General features: G+C 41.4%; 1 protein-coding gene across 2 annotated transcripts in view; it reads left to right on the top strand.

The window, feature by feature from the left end:
• The window catches only part of dscaml1 (Down syndrome cell adhesion molecule like 1), a gene marked incomplete at its 3' end in the record, with an annotated part of 107,298 nt that overhangs the window by 59,727 nt on the left and 31,964 nt on the right, over positions 1 to 15,607 (top strand). For both annotated transcript variants that reach the window (XM_080458994.1, XM_080458993.1), the window contains exons 4-7: positions 9,665 to 9,811; positions 9,904 to 10,182; positions 11,158 to 11,433; positions 11,940 to 12,239. In XM_080458994.1, coding sequence (XP_080315120.1) covers positions 9,665 to 9,811; positions 9,904 to 10,182; positions 11,158 to 11,433; positions 11,940 to 12,239 — 1,002 coding nt within the window. The remainder of the gene's footprint in view (positions 1 to 9,664; positions 9,812 to 9,903; positions 10,183 to 11,157; positions 11,434 to 11,939; positions 12,240 to 15,607) is intronic.

Raw genomic sequence — 15,607 nt, 5'->3', positions numbered from 1 at the left:
GTCTTCAAGTTATATGTATGCATGCCACATCCTGTCAGCTGTGTTATAGTAGCAATATAGAGGTTAAAGTTAAAGCTGAGATTAGGTTCTGGAATGAAAAGCACCTCTGTGTGAAGTTTCATGGTGAGAATAAGGGGCTTAGAATTTGATTTTTCCGAAGATGGTTTTCACACAAAAGTACAAATATGAATCTGTTTGTGTGTGAAGATGGCGTGGAGCTTAGATACAGTATGAACCGCTCAAATAAAATAGCTTTTAGCAGGTCTTCCCACAGCTTCATTCAAATCAGCCATAATGTACCCTTGGTAATTATCAAATGAATTAGCCGGGGGGAGGAGTGGAAGAGGTGGAATGCTGGAGGAGGAGGAGGAGAAAGTGATCAGGGCTGATTTCTTTCAGTCTTGTTACAGTAAATCTGCAAACCATCTTACCTGTTTCCTATCATACGGATAAAGGAGAAATGATGCAGAATGTATTATACTTTTTGCAGACATGCTTGACATAATTGTATTCAGTTTTTATGCAAAGCAGTCTTGGTTTTATTGCATGCTACTGAATGATTTACAGTGTAGATTTATCTCAAATGGTGTTTATCAACCAAGGTAGTTTTCTTATATTTAGTAAGAAAATGCCTGCATTAGAAACTTCTGAAAAGTTAAGCTCTTCAGACTGACAGATGATCACACAAGGGTATAAACACTTCCAAGTTAAATGAAAGTAGTTAACATTATTTGCATATTTTCAGCAGCACATTCATGGTTTAGACAGTTCTAGTCGCCAGTCAATTATTCTCAACACTTTTGTCCATGAAGTCCCCCTAATTTGGCTCTATGAAAGGTAGTCGACCACCTTTCCTCTCCCTGTCTTTCTAGAACAGGACAGTGAAGCCAAACACTGGAGAAGAGCCTTTGAAATGAAAGCAATGGACAGTTTCTCTGGTTTGCTTCTGTTTTTTTTTTTGTTTTTTTTTAATCATGCTCAATTGTAATTTCAACAATCTCAGAGAAGGCAAAAGGATGAATCTCCAATACAGGACATTTTAATGTTATAGAATGTTTTTTTAAAAAACTGTGCCCGTGGCCGGTGCTCTGGTGGTTTTTACGCTTGCTTCCCTGCACGAATGTATCTGTTTCAATTTCAGGTTTGAGGCCTTTCACTATGGAGTTTTCCTATGATCCCAATGTGTGGGTTTTCTCAGGGTACTCTCATTTCTTCCCGCAGTCCAAGTAAATGTGTATGAGATGAATTTTTCTGAAATGTCCAAAGATATGAATGTGTGTGACATGTCCAGGGTGTATCCTGGCTTCACCCAAAGCCGGCTGGGGTTGAATTAGTTCTTTTCTCTCACAGAAAAAAGAATCAAAATGGGATTCAAATCTGTTGTCCAACACGGTTCTCGCTATTCCTCCATGGGTATTCTATGCATTCTGCAGCCAACCGTCAATCGCCAATCTATACATATTCCATGAGATCAGAGGGATGTGTTATTCCTCTCAGAGCTGTGTCAAGAATTATGTTACTTTTTTTGTACAGCCCTGGTTTGAGAGTTCTTGTTCAACACATCTTTTGGGAAGAACATTTTCCTTATGTGATGTCTGATTAGTTTGTGATTAGTCATACATTTGAGGTGGGCTTATTAGTTAATGCAGAGAAGTGAACATGCAGTGTCCATTATTTCTTTATTCTGTACTTGAGTTTCTGGTGAAGTATGAAATGTTCTGGAAACAAAATGTACTTCTTTTTTGTATCTTTGCTGCCTGTAGTTATTGTTGTTCTTAAGTGAATGTGCTTGGTATTAGAGTAGTATTTATGCATACATAATACATTCTGACACAGAGCAATTAAATAAATATTTTTCAAGATGGATGATAATGACTTTGTACCCCTCGTTTACCAGAATTCAAGTGAGTTGAATGCTGGTGGGCTGGTCTGTAAACGTAGACCATATGACTCATTATTATTTCATTACTCTGCCACGGTATTCACCGTAGCTAACATTATCCAAAAACACAGATTTTAGCTGTGCCAACATCACAGCGCAGAGACCAGAATGTTGAGACTTTTACACAAGAAGACTTTCCTATTTCAGGACGCAGCAGTAGAGCTGTCCGTGGTGCTACTTCAGCTCAAACTCTATGCTTCACCTTTTGTTGAGCATGAGGTATACAGCGTATGCATCAGTAGATTGTCATAATGACATGTTTTCTAGGTTGTTGTCAACGTCTTAGCGCACTGCTCTTTAGTTATGAAAGATATTATGTACAATTTCAATGGTAACCTTAACCTTAACAGATCATTTATATACTCCCCGTGACTTCTTTACACTCCTGTAACACCATATTCATTCAGTTTTGTTTGTGTTTGAATAGAAATGAAAAAGGAAAAATGCTTTTCTCCGATTCTTGGGAACTTGGGAGAAAAAAGGTGCCAACAGTACCACATAGATTTTTTAACCAACTTAATATTATTGAACATGAAATAAAGTGAATCCTTTTACTTGCATGTTTGGCCCAATAGTTTTAACACAACAGCAACGTATGTGATCTGTCATGGTGTATTATACTGTGTAGTATTCGGAAATACAAGAGTCCTGTAACAGTTAAACTTCATGAACACATACAGATAAGGACATATACAGTACATGTCATTGTTAATGCAGATTGAGGTGCAGTGAATAGAATGTGGAAAAGAGAAGAAAGGTAGAAATGAAAAGGTAAATCAGAAGGAAGGGAATAAATAAGGAACGTGTAGGTGTGCTCTGCTGTCTGCTCATTGCTGTGGCATCCTATAGTGAGGATGCTGCACGCACACACACACGCTGACTTTGTTGAGTGCACTCTCCAAATGTAAATTGTGAGATAGTGGGAGTAAGGATGTGTAGCTTGTGAGACAGATTGTGAGTGTATCTGTGACTGTTTCTGTGTGCGTGTGTGCGTGTGTGCGTGTGTGTGTGTGTGTATGTGTGTGTGTGTGTGTGTGTGTGTGTGTGTGTGTGTGTGTGTGTGTGTGTGTGTGTGTGTGTGTGTGTGTGTGTGTGTGTGTGTGTGTGTGTGTGTGTGCGTGTGTGTGTGCGTGTGTGTGTGCGTGTGCGTGTGCATGTGTGTATAAACGCACACATTTGTGTGAAGTCCATTTGCGTAACGAGTGGCCTGCATTGTGCCAAGCTCTTGGTCCATTTAGCTTTAAAATCTGAAAGGCAAACCCTGACAATAACAGTCGGGGCAATCTACAGCATGTGTTTTTGTTAAAAAGCACGGAGTGAAAAATAAAGTAACATGATGCACAGCGAGATGCGCTGAGCTCCACTGTGGCCTATAGCCTGGGCTTGTGAATCAATTACGGATCCATTCAGCAGTTCCTTTCTGCTCCTCTGATCTCCATCGCCATCATTTAAATGGCTGATTCTGTTTTTACCTCTAATGAAGGGTACTCTGTCGCACACATACACGCAAGTACGTGCAAAAAACACACATGAAACGCAGTGTGCCACTGCAGCGCCCCCTACCCAGCTGTTGTCACGTGAGTGCACAGGCCCTAGCAACAGCGAGCGAGAGAGCGAACAAAAAAGAGAGATGCTGGCGAGAGCAGGGGAGAGGGGAATGGGTAAAGAGAGGGAAAGAGAAAGAGATGGGAGGGAGGGAGGGAGGGGGAGCCGTGGAGCATTAATAAGTGATGAGTCCAACAGTGTGAATTGCTGTTAGTTAGCATTGCTGCAGCGCCGCTTTCATTTGCATGGCAGCACCAAGAACAAACCCCCTCACTTACGCCATTTCCTCTCTCCTTCTGCTTCTCTTTGAATCACTTTGTTTCCTTCTTGCGTTCTCTCACTGTTTTATCTATTTCTGTCTTTCCTCATCTCAGTGATCCAGTCAACATTTCAAAATATGTATATCTTTTCTTAGTTACTTTCTTCATCTTTCTTGCCTGTCTGATCTCTTCCTCTTCTCCCCTCCCAGCCTCCCTTGTGGCCTCAGCATTTCTACATTAACATTATGCTTTTTCTCTCCCTCATTGCTTTCCTCTTCATGAGTTCTCGTGCTGCTGTTCCCTCCCTCTATTTGACAATAATTTGTTGAAAATGGTAGCCATATACTACTGAGATATATTTAGCTGCACATTTCCCACATCCCTTCATCTTTTCCTCTTTCTCCTCCTCCATCTTCTCTCCCCTTCCTCTCCATCTCAAAGAAGAGGGGTGTCTTCTTTCTGGGGGAACTTTGGGGAAGACAAGGGATGCTCCAGGGCTTCCTAATGCATTTTTTCCCTGTTTTTCTCCCTCTTTCTGTTTCCCCTTCCTGTCTCTGTCTCGTTATTTGCATGTATGTGTCTGTCTGTGGAGTTTCTAGCATACGTGCGCACATGCACACACACACACACACACACACACACACACACACACACACACACACACACACACACACACACACACACACACACACACACACACACACACACACACACACACACACACACACACACACACACACACACACACACACACACACAGATCCAGTGTCTGTACTTGGCTTGACTTTGTGCCTTGGGCTGATCTGCTGAACTGTTTCCATTACTTACAGACCCCCCTGAAAGAGAGGGAAGAAGAGCTCAGGCTAAGAGGGGAAAAAGGCAGAGACAGAAAGAGGTTGCAAGCAGAGAAGAGACCTAAAGGAATAAATGGTGGAAATGGAGAATGGATCTCACACAGATAAAGGATATAAGCAAAAAAAAAAGAAAGAAAAAAGATGGGGGAGGAGAGGAAGTGAGGGGATTTTTTGCCTCCCATGGGTGTGGGATAGACCTCAAAATGCTCATCCTGCCTTATACAGCTAAAGAAGGGGTGAAAACACAGACACATACAAACACACACTCAACATCAACAACAACAAACTCCTGGAGGCGTAGGCAGACTAGACGAGAATTGATCTCCTCTCCCACAAGGAGAGGCTTGCAAGGAGAGAGAGAAGCGGAGATAGAGGGAGACATAGAAGAATTGTTCTTTCCCATGTATGGCTCTCAGGCCTGTAGGCCCCTCATCCCTCTCACTCTCACTCCCTCCTCTGTCACTCCCAACGGCATGTTTCTCTTTATCTCCCTATCTCTCCATCCATCAATCTCCATCTGCCGTCCTCCTCCCTGTAGGCCTAGACCCTTCCTCTACTCTGAAGCCTCCCTCCATTGCATCCTGCACTCTCTCGACTGTTTTAGGTGTGTCACATTTCCACAGACGGTAGGAGAGCAGCCACTGAATTAAATGTTAGTGGGAAGAAAAGCCAAGAGTATGTGAAGTGGTAGAAATGTAAAGCCAAAGCAGGTACAATAAAAGAGTCAATATATTCAGCTGAATGCCTCTCTGGAAGTCCCTGTACTGATTAGTCAACAGATTTTTAATCATCTGTGTGTCATCAGCTATTGTTTTTTGTTAATGTGTCTTTATAGGCCTCATACCACGGTTCCCCAATTCCAGGCCTCGGTTGCTGATGTCCTGCACGTTTTAGCTCTCTCCCAGCTTCAGCACACCTCAATCTAATGTTGAGGTCATCATCACGCTTGTAAAAAAGCTCAATAACAAGCCCCTTATTGCATTCAGGTGTGTTGCAACAGGGAGAGAGGGAAGGTATTTCACCTTTCCTGTAAGCAATCTGGGGGAAATCCAGGTCTAAAATGGTTGGAAAGCACTGATTTACTCAAGAACTGCCCCAAGTGTAATGCTTAAAAAAATATCAAACTTTCTAAGATATTTTCTGACCGTGGTGATTTACAAGTTTGAATCAGACTCAACAGTTTTTTTTCGATCAGGAAAAGAAAAAAAAAACATAATCATTGACTCTCTGATGGATTTCTGCTGGTTCAATAGCCATACATGCTTCACAAAAGTTCCCCACAGCTGCATTACCTCAATGTTTTGACTGTTACGACAACATGACTTGCACCCATAAAAACAGTATCTCACACCTTGATGCGTTATCTGTCATTGTGGACTCTGGAGGGACATGGATTCTATCATCAATAAACCAAAAATATATTTTTAATGAAACAGCTATTAAATACAATTATTTTTTATGGCGATGCCCTGCACTATTTCCTTTTCCTCCATTCATAACCATGTTTTGATTTTTTTTTTTTTTACTCCCGCACCCCCCCCTCCCTTCCCATCCACTCCATGCCCCCTCCCCTTGCACCCCCCTCTGGTCTGTCTTTCTCTCTCCAGGCATGTTGTGACAGGGTGTAGCAGTTTGTTATACAGGGTTCTACTCGCCAAGTGCATATTATCCTGTAAGCCTTAATACCCAGGTTGGAACAAAAGGGCAGGCTTTGGAAATTATAGCCTACGTCGCCAGGCACTCACTACAACAGTCTGACTCACATGAAAACACGTCTGTGTGAACTTTCACATATGCATGCAGATGCACTCCACATACGTGTCTGTGCACTATAGCGGAGACACACATACTCAGACGGATGCTCAATTACCTCTTAGTTGGTTGAAATAAACATAAAGTCTGCAGTGAGAAAACTAAGCAGCTGATCACTTTAATAATGAATTAGTTAGTCGATAAGCAACGCATCAGCTTACAACCAGTTTAATTATAATTGTCTACCCCACTAAACTTAATAAAAAAACATTTACCCTTGGATTTAAGGTTTTACACAATTAAAGCACATTTTGTCTCATAGAATTAGTAGTTAACATGACAAGTGTATTTAGACTGGATTTTGTAGTATTTCAATAACATTTATTTGCATTTTATATGTATATATAGATAGATAGATAGATAGATAGATAGATAGATAGATAGATAAGATGTTGCAACTTCCATTTAAGTGTTTTTCTGGAGCGTTAAGTGTACATATCAGGACAAACTTTTTTAATAAAACATATCATGAAATCTTATACAGGTCAGGAAAATGCCTTTTTTTAATTGGAAATCTTGAAAAAAAGCGAATCAATGAATTATAGAAATTTAATAAAACAAATTATAATCAAATCAAATCAAGATTAAGTTAAAAAAAAAGTTATCTGTGTCTAAAAATCTTATCTGAAAAATGAATAAGGATTATAATGGTCGGTTAAAACATTTAATAAAAACAAAGACAGTACCTCTAAATAAAACAAAGTAAACTTAAATACAAAATAAACTTTAAGTGAGACAACTTTATTTGTTCATTGATGGATGAACTGGCCTCAGTTAACAATGTTTAAATGCTGCAACAATTGAAATAACAGCAATACATTTTATTACCTTTGTAAAAGTGAAAACATATTGATCAGATGTCATTATTATGTGTTCATACCAGATGTAAATAGAGTAAAGAAGCAAAGCCTGCTTCCTCCTTCCTTCTCCAGTCTTGTTAGTGTGTATGTGGCAGGGAGCCAGATCAGGCCTTTCTGTTTTCATAAATCTCCTTTGGATGGAGCGGTACGGCCATAAAATGCATTGATTGTTGTTGCTCACATTGTGTCAGCACAAAAACACACATGCACAAAGTTAGCTATTGATATCTACCTCACTCCCCTCTAAACATCTACAAATGCTTGGTACACTCATTTTATGAATGAAAACTGAGGAATAAGACCTGGGGAAAAAAACTGCCCGGCTGTTAAATGTCGGTACTTGCTCAAAAAGTGTACTTTGAAGCAGAAAATGAAAATCAACCTGAGCTGAAGTTTTCACACTCCAATAGCCGCTTTTCATCCACAATTGCACACATCTCCAAAAGTTAGCACCCAAAGTGTTCAAAATGAATTTGCTGCGTTGCGACTTGGACAGGGGCTGACCTATTGCTTAGAGCCCTATTCAGTGTGTACGTGTGTGCATCACATATTTACAATATTCAGCTATTCACTGCACCTGTGTTTTACTCAAAACCCCTCTTGTCAACACGGAGAAGACACATTGAAACATGGTGTACAACAAACAACACTCAGCAAGTTTATACACACACACACACGCACACACACACACACACACACTGCACGAGGATTCACATAACCAAACAATCTGCAATCTACTATAAACTCTGAAGTGCACACTGTCTAAAATAACCCTTTGGGGGAACAGAATACAAAAAGACTCACAGAGGCGGAAAGAATCAAACACCAAAATACACTCTCTTCATCTTTTTTCCCCTTCCCTCTCACTCTTCTCTCTCTCTCTCACGCACACACACACACACACACACACACACACACACACACACACACACACACACACACACACACACACACACACACACACACACACACACACACACACACACACGTACATACTCTCTCTATTGACATGTAGATAAATCAGAAGCAGTCCAAGCAGTCACTGACGTGAAATAAAAATGACGCTAATCTGTTGTTACCATAACACAGACACACACACACACGCACGCACGCACGCACGCATGCACACACACACACACACGCACACACGCACACGTTAATTATTAACACCTACAATAACTTCCTGCTCTCTTCTCCCTTTCTTTTTTCTTATCTGTCCTTTTCTATTGTGTATATCTCACGAGATGGATGGGACAGGGCCCCTTAAAAGCTCCCATGTGTTCATCTAAGTGCTGTACTTGTGCCCTTGGAAAACATGTATAATCCAAACGTCCCTTTTTCTATCTAAAATCTGTCATTTCTCTGGATATGTTCTCGTGTTTTGTCCAGACCGTCTTATGATCGGGCTATTTGGCTTGTGTCCACAGTAGTGGAGCAACTTCTTGCTTAAATTTAGCCATGCTTTTCAAAGCTGTGTTCTTTGTCATCTATAGGTTGTCTTTTTTCATAATAACAACAATAAAAAAAAAAACGAAAATCTGAATATAAATTATACAGAGACTGGTTATCCAAGTGTTAACTATTGGAGTGGAAAAATGTTAAAAACACAAGAACATGGATGTTCATGCAGGTTGTTGTTTGGGTGGTGGAATGAGTTGTCTTTCAGCCTCGATGGTTTGATCCTCCATGTTGCACTGGCCAAGACACTGTCCCTCTCAATGGTGTGCGAGTATCTGGTGTCTTAGCCATCGCCATTGTTGTGAGTGTGTTTGTTATTGTGTGCATCCCGTGTGTGTGTGTGTGTGTGTGCGTGCGTGTGTGCGTGCGTGCGTGCGTGCGTGCGTGCGTGCGTGCGTGCGTGCGTGCGTGCGTGCGTGTGTGTGTGCCCGCGCGCGCACGTGAATTTAGCAACATGAATAATAGTGTACACATTGAGACAGCTCAAAAGTGGTGAAAATGCACAGTGAAGTCCACTTGCTAATCATAGTTTGATTAATCTTTTTAAAACTTCTTTAACAGTATCTCCCGATTAGACTTCCTGAACTATCACATATGTTATAGTGAAGAATATCTGATATACAACCACAGAAAGGCAAGGCTTGAGTGTAGGGATAGAATTGTATTATTATTAGTATTATTAGTATTATTATTATTATTATTATTATTATTATTATTATTATTATTATTATTATTATTATCAATAATAATTGATAACCACCTCCTTCATGGGAATATTAACAAGATGCCATTTTTATTGAAATGAAACTTTGGAAAAACACTTGAAACTCTTTAGTTTTTGCTATGTTGAAGGGTATTTAAACTATGGAAAGGAACTTTTCATACTCATCATGGTAACTAATCTTTTTTTTCCTTCTCTGTTGTCCTCTACAGGTAACCGTTTCTTCCTGACCTCATTTGGCGCTCTGTATATCTCTGAAGTGCAGAAGGAAGATGCTCTGTCCACCTACCGCTGCATCACAAAGCACAAGTACAGTGGAGAGACCCGTCAGAGCAATGGAGCCCGGCTCTCTGTTATGGGTAAGCAACAAGTCACTCTGCACATACTTGTCCTTGCAGCTCACTGCCACTGTCCTAACTGATAAAAGGAGTTTTGGTTTTGTTATCCACAGACCCTACGGAGTCCACCCCGTCAGTGCTGGACAGTTTCCAGTCCAGTGAGGTGCAGGTGGGGCTCAGTGTGGAGCTGCCCTGCATCGCCTCCGGATACCCAAACCCCACCATCCGATGGCTGAAGGATGGTCGGCCATTACCCGCTGACTCCCGCTGGACACGGCGCATCACCGGCCTCACCATTTCTGACCTGAGACTGGAGGACAGTGGGAACTACATCTGCGAGGTCACCAACAGCTTTGGCTCTAAAGAGGTGACGGGTCACCTCAACGTTATAGGTGTGTAAATCGGTGGGACAAAGCGTCACTGCCTCTCTTAACCTCTGACGTTCTACACTGAGCGCTCGAGACCAAAGGAAATCCATGGAAATAAGTAATGCGTGTAGAAGCGATAGAGATGTTGAAACTCTTTTCACCACGATGCAGCCACCCAACAGGATGAATATGAGCTTGATCTGCAAGGACGGCTCGCTCCCCCACTGTGCTCTCAAACCTGAAGCGTCCTCACTGTGACAGAGAAGAACAGTGGTCGTGCAGGCCTGTCAGGCCATTTAAAGAGGACATTAAAGTGGGAAGGAAAGACTATCTTAAAATGTTAAAATGCGACGCGCATTAATTGCATGGATGTAAGGAGGTGACTCACATGGAGAAGACTGCATGGATGAGAGGGGAGGAATGATGAGGAAGCTATAAAATTTGAAGATGGTTAGTAAAAGAGTGAGGTTAGTGGACAGTGGGCAGACCAGCCACAGGGCACATCACTGCACAATCCACAAACCTCCACTGACAGGCCATGCAAGGTGGTGCACATGCACATCTTTGGACACACACATACAGTACAAGCACTTGTTTCCCATGAAGACAGCCTCACACACGCACACGCTCCGTCGCACAGACACTTATATGTGCACACATCCAGCAGCCCCCAGCACTTAACACCAGCTGCTTTATTGCTCACTGACATTTTCTCCCCTCTCTGTCTTCCTGTCTCACATTTCCTCGCTGGTTAGAGTGTATGTGCGCTCACGCACACGCACACAAATCAATGACAGAAAACTTAACAGACAAGTAATACACAATCTCACTACATAAAAGTACATCTCTGTTGCCTGACCAGGACAGCATAGCCAAAATGTCTGAAGGATGCTGACACACACTGAGTGTTTCACTTTGAATACTTCATATGGAAACTACTTTATGTTACTTCCTTCATTTTGTTTCTAACTCTGCTCTATGTTGTCCTCCGTTCTCTAGAACCACTGAGGGTTACCTTGTCTCCCAAGAACCTGAAGACGGGAATCAGCAGTACGGTCATCCTCTCGTGCGCTGTCCAAGGTTCCCCGCACTTTACTGTGTCCTGGTATCGAAACACAGAACCAGTCCTGCCCGATCAGCACTTTTCCATCCAGGGGGCCCACAATGAGACGCTCTTCATTTCTGCTGCACAAAAGAGACACTCGGGAGCGTACCAGTGCTTTGCTACACGCAAGGGACAGACCGCCCAGGACTTCTCCATCATACTGCTGGAAGGTAATGTCAGAGTTTCATGATCAAAAGCTGTGTTTAAATCAGATTGACAGAAAACGGACCATGTAATCAGATTGATCTGAGGACTCATAAGCACCAAGCATATCCTGTTTGGAAGATGGAGTTGTTTCATAGACTCGTCAAGCTTGTTAGGTTTCTTTATGTTTGAAACTGAAAACAACTCTAACAAAAATCTTCCTTGTTTAGGGTGTGATCAGGCAGATACGTTTAGAAAGTTTAGAAGTTTAATTTAGAAATTTAGAAGTTGTGTTGTACCCTTGATTAATGACATAAAGGAAATTCCTTCAGAGGTGCAGAGATTTTGAATAAACCTCTTAATACGATCATTTTAATTCATAAAATTCCTACTGGTGTCTGTTTTTTGTTGCTAAATACTTTCATGCTCATTTTCTCATTTTATTCCTTCTTCCATCACATCTCTAATGCTGATCTTAACCCAGTATGAACCTTTTGTTTCTGACTTTCCATGTCTTGCGATTGACTTTCAGATGGTACGCCCCGTATCGTCGCCTCCTTCAGCGAGAGGGTGGTGGTCCCGGGTGAACCGTTCTCCCTGATGTGCGCCGCCAAAGGAGCGCCCCCGCCCACCATCACCTGGACCCTGGATGACGAGCCTGTGGCCCGGGACCTGTCGCGTGTCCGAGCCAGCCAGTACACCCTCTCAGACGGCAGCACCGTGAGCCACGTCAATGTCAGCAGCCCGCAGATTCGCGACGGAGGAGTGTATCGGTGCGCCGCACGAAACTCGGCCGGTAGTGCTGAGTACCAAGCGCGCATAAACGTAAGAGGTGCCTGTCTACTTTTCAATATCAGTCATACAGAGGCTTTTTATAGCCAGCCCCCTACCCCACCCTGACCAATATCCTCTCCTGTATCTCTATATCTCTACATCTATCGCTCTGTTCCTGTTTCACTTTCTCATATGTTTGGTTTTCTTTCCCCTTTTTTACATTCAGTTCCGTTTGTCCATCTTTCATGTGTATGTTATTGATCAGCATTTTCGTGTTACTTACTAGCTCGTTCTATAAAGAGACGGTGAAGAGTCCACCAATTCAGATTGACTTCAACTGCTTTATCTGTTTTTCTTCAAACTTCCTTTTTTTGTGAATATGATACATTTAAAATCTAATTCATATAAAGTCTGCCTAATCAGCACATAGTTCAGAGCAGCCAAGTTAACCCTCACATTCAGTTCAATATCATGTCTTCAATTTTAAAGCCTTGGAAGTTTTGGTGTATTTTTACTCACTATTTACTGGAAACAAACAAAAGAAATTCCTGAAAAGTAAGTGTAACTTTTAAATGTTTGTCTCCAATAGAATGACTTACATAATTGTATCCAGTGTGCAATTTGATATAGAGAGAGAGAGAGAGAGAGAGAGAGAGAGAGAGAGAGAGAGAGAGAGAGAGAGAGAGAGAGAGAAATACACAATCATCTAGGGTATTGTCTCTGTTGATAAAATATTTTATCAGTTATTTGCTGATTGTGGTTCTGAGGAGGAAGATTTCTCAGCCACAGAGTCCAGCAGGGCGGCTTTACGTGATGCACCTGAATGCATCACTCACGGCCGTCAGCTGCTGGAGTTCCAGACCACGGAAAGCAGCACAAGACGAGGTCACGAAGAGCAGAAATATCACTTTTAGGGCGAGTTTTGGAGAAGCAGAGGCGCTCAAAACAGCATGTATCTACATTCGGAAGTAGAATCTAGCGGCATGAAGCCCGCTAACCCATAAAAATCCATAAATTAGCTGCGTCGTTGTATAAGCCGCAAGGTTCAAAGCGTGTGAAAAAAGTAGCGGCTCATAGTGCGTAAATGACGGGACGTAGTAAGACTCACCATTTCTTTTAAACTATCCTGTGAGTTTGGTTGTTATAGTTTACATACGTTTGTGAAAATACATCAAAAAGTCATGTAATAAGCCAGGTGTGTTTATTTCAACTCATATCAGTGTCGTCTGACCGTTCAAAGAAGAAATTAAGTTATTGTCTTAAATTTACTGGTCAGGTATGACATACTGTACCTTTCAAAGGGAGATGAATAGCGATAAAGAAAGAAAGAAACATACTCATACTTCGCAACTGTTGCTTTTTCCATATCATTTTGGAGGAGAAATCATGGAACTGAATGTTTTGATGGATAGTAATATTTCAGATGAGAACAAATTTAAAAACTATCAATAGGCTATCATGCAAACCTATGAAATTGATAAGTAGGACACATCTAGGCAGAAAATACTTGATAACCATCACCTTGAAAAGAATAGCTTCTAGTTGATGTGTATTGTTATTCAGTCATGGGCCATTATCTTGGAGATTCACAATAATAGCCTAAACAACCTCTTTTAATGTGAAATGCAGGAAGTTTATCACTGGGCTAAAAACTACTCCATTAAGTGAAATTGTTCAATAGGGCAGGAGAGCAGTTGTTGGTGCTCTTGCCTCACAGTGAGAAGGTCTGGGTTCAAATACTGGCCGGGCCTTTCTGTGTGGAGTTTGCATGTTCTCTCCGTGGGTTTTCCTCCAGGTACTCCAGTTTTCTCCCACAGGCCAAAAACACGCACTGGTGACCCAACATTGCCCATAGGTGTGAATGTGAGTGTGTGTGGTTGTCTTTCTCTCTCTGATGGATGGATGGATGGATGGATGTCACAGTGTGTTAACGTGACTTTTGATTTATTTGCATAAGGTTGGTTATGGTGGAATATGCGCATTAACCAGGAATTTCACGGTACTTGAAAGAATGACAAGACGAAAAAAACAACAAAATAACTGGGGTAATTACCAACATGCAAACAGCAGCACACAGCAGCACACAGCTCTGTTAAAAGTAACATCGTGTTTAATTAGAGCCTGGAATGCATCACAGGCACTGTTGATATCTAAATCTTTAATGTTGCTGTCAGGAGCACTTAGTTCAGGAATAATGAGGCCCTCTTCCTTCAGTAAACAGAGGTTATCAAAATGACAGCACCTGCTCATGCTAAAGCTCAGAATCAGCTCAGTGAGCAAAACTGAAGCAAAAGAAAAAGATCACAGCAACAATTGTTTCTTTTCAAGACATGAATAACAAGTAACAACTAATTGAAACTTTAGTAATTGTAACTGTGTTAGTATTTACTAGTGCTATGAAAAAAAAAAACTCTGATTAATCACATTGTTACACACAGACATCAACAATGAATTCAACATTAGTGTATTGCACATTTTCTATTGTAATGTTTTTTTTTTTAAATTGTAACACCATGTGGTTTACTAACACCAATCACAACAAATGTTGCGATTTTTTTTTTCTTCTTCCACACACAGTAGGAGTGTTTTGTGTTTTGTTGACATCGTAACTAAAATTATGAGAATCAAAAAATATGACAAAAGTTATTTTCACTGCCACTTACCTTTGAGTCAAGAGCCAAGGTCCCAATACTGTATTTGTACTTTTTATTTTGTGGAAACAGGTGAGAAAAGCGGTGTTCGGTGATCGTCCTCTTTTTGGTTGAAATGATCAGCGTTAATTGAATGATGCATTCAACCAATTTCAACACAATAACTTTCTCAGCCCTATTATTTAATGACACTAATCACTTACTTTTGCATGACACGTATGTATTATTTGATCTGTTTTTACCTCCAGCTGTTGTCTATCTTCATTTCACCATTATTTCTGGAAAAAAAAACATTTCCTCAAACTTAACAAGTCTAACTTAATGTAGCCCAGCATACTGTACGCGAGAGGGTGAACACGCATGTCATAAAAAACACTTCAAGAAGACAAGCACACACACTTATTTGCCTACTCTGCCTACCTGTACACGGCAATCCCACACATGCCACAGCCAGACAAAATATTTCAATAAATAAATACTGCAAGACCGGACAGGGAGAGTGAAGCAGATGGCATAAGTTAAGAGGAGAGACGGATGGGATGAAATGAGAGAACTGGACAGGAGTGTCCTTTCAGGAGTGATGGTGAACCCTGGTGATAAGACTGGTGATGTTGCTGTCGTTTGAGATGACAGATGTGGAGTGACATCGATGGACAGGGCTATATCACTGCCTGTGTGTCGCTCCGTCTCTCCTCCCGTCTTTTACTCTTGACTCTGGCCTTTGATGAGACGTGTAGTTGTGACATGTGAGTCTGCTCTGAGCAGACATGCCAGA

Source organism: Lipophrys pholis (assembly GCF_963383615.2).
Source record: "Lipophrys pholis genome assembly, chromosome: 3".
Classification (NCBI taxonomy): Eukaryota; Metazoa; Chordata; class Actinopteri; order Blenniiformes; family Blenniidae; genus Lipophrys; species Lipophrys pholis.
Note: the sequence above shows the minus strand (reverse complement) of the source record. Positions and strands in the feature narration are given on the sequence as shown.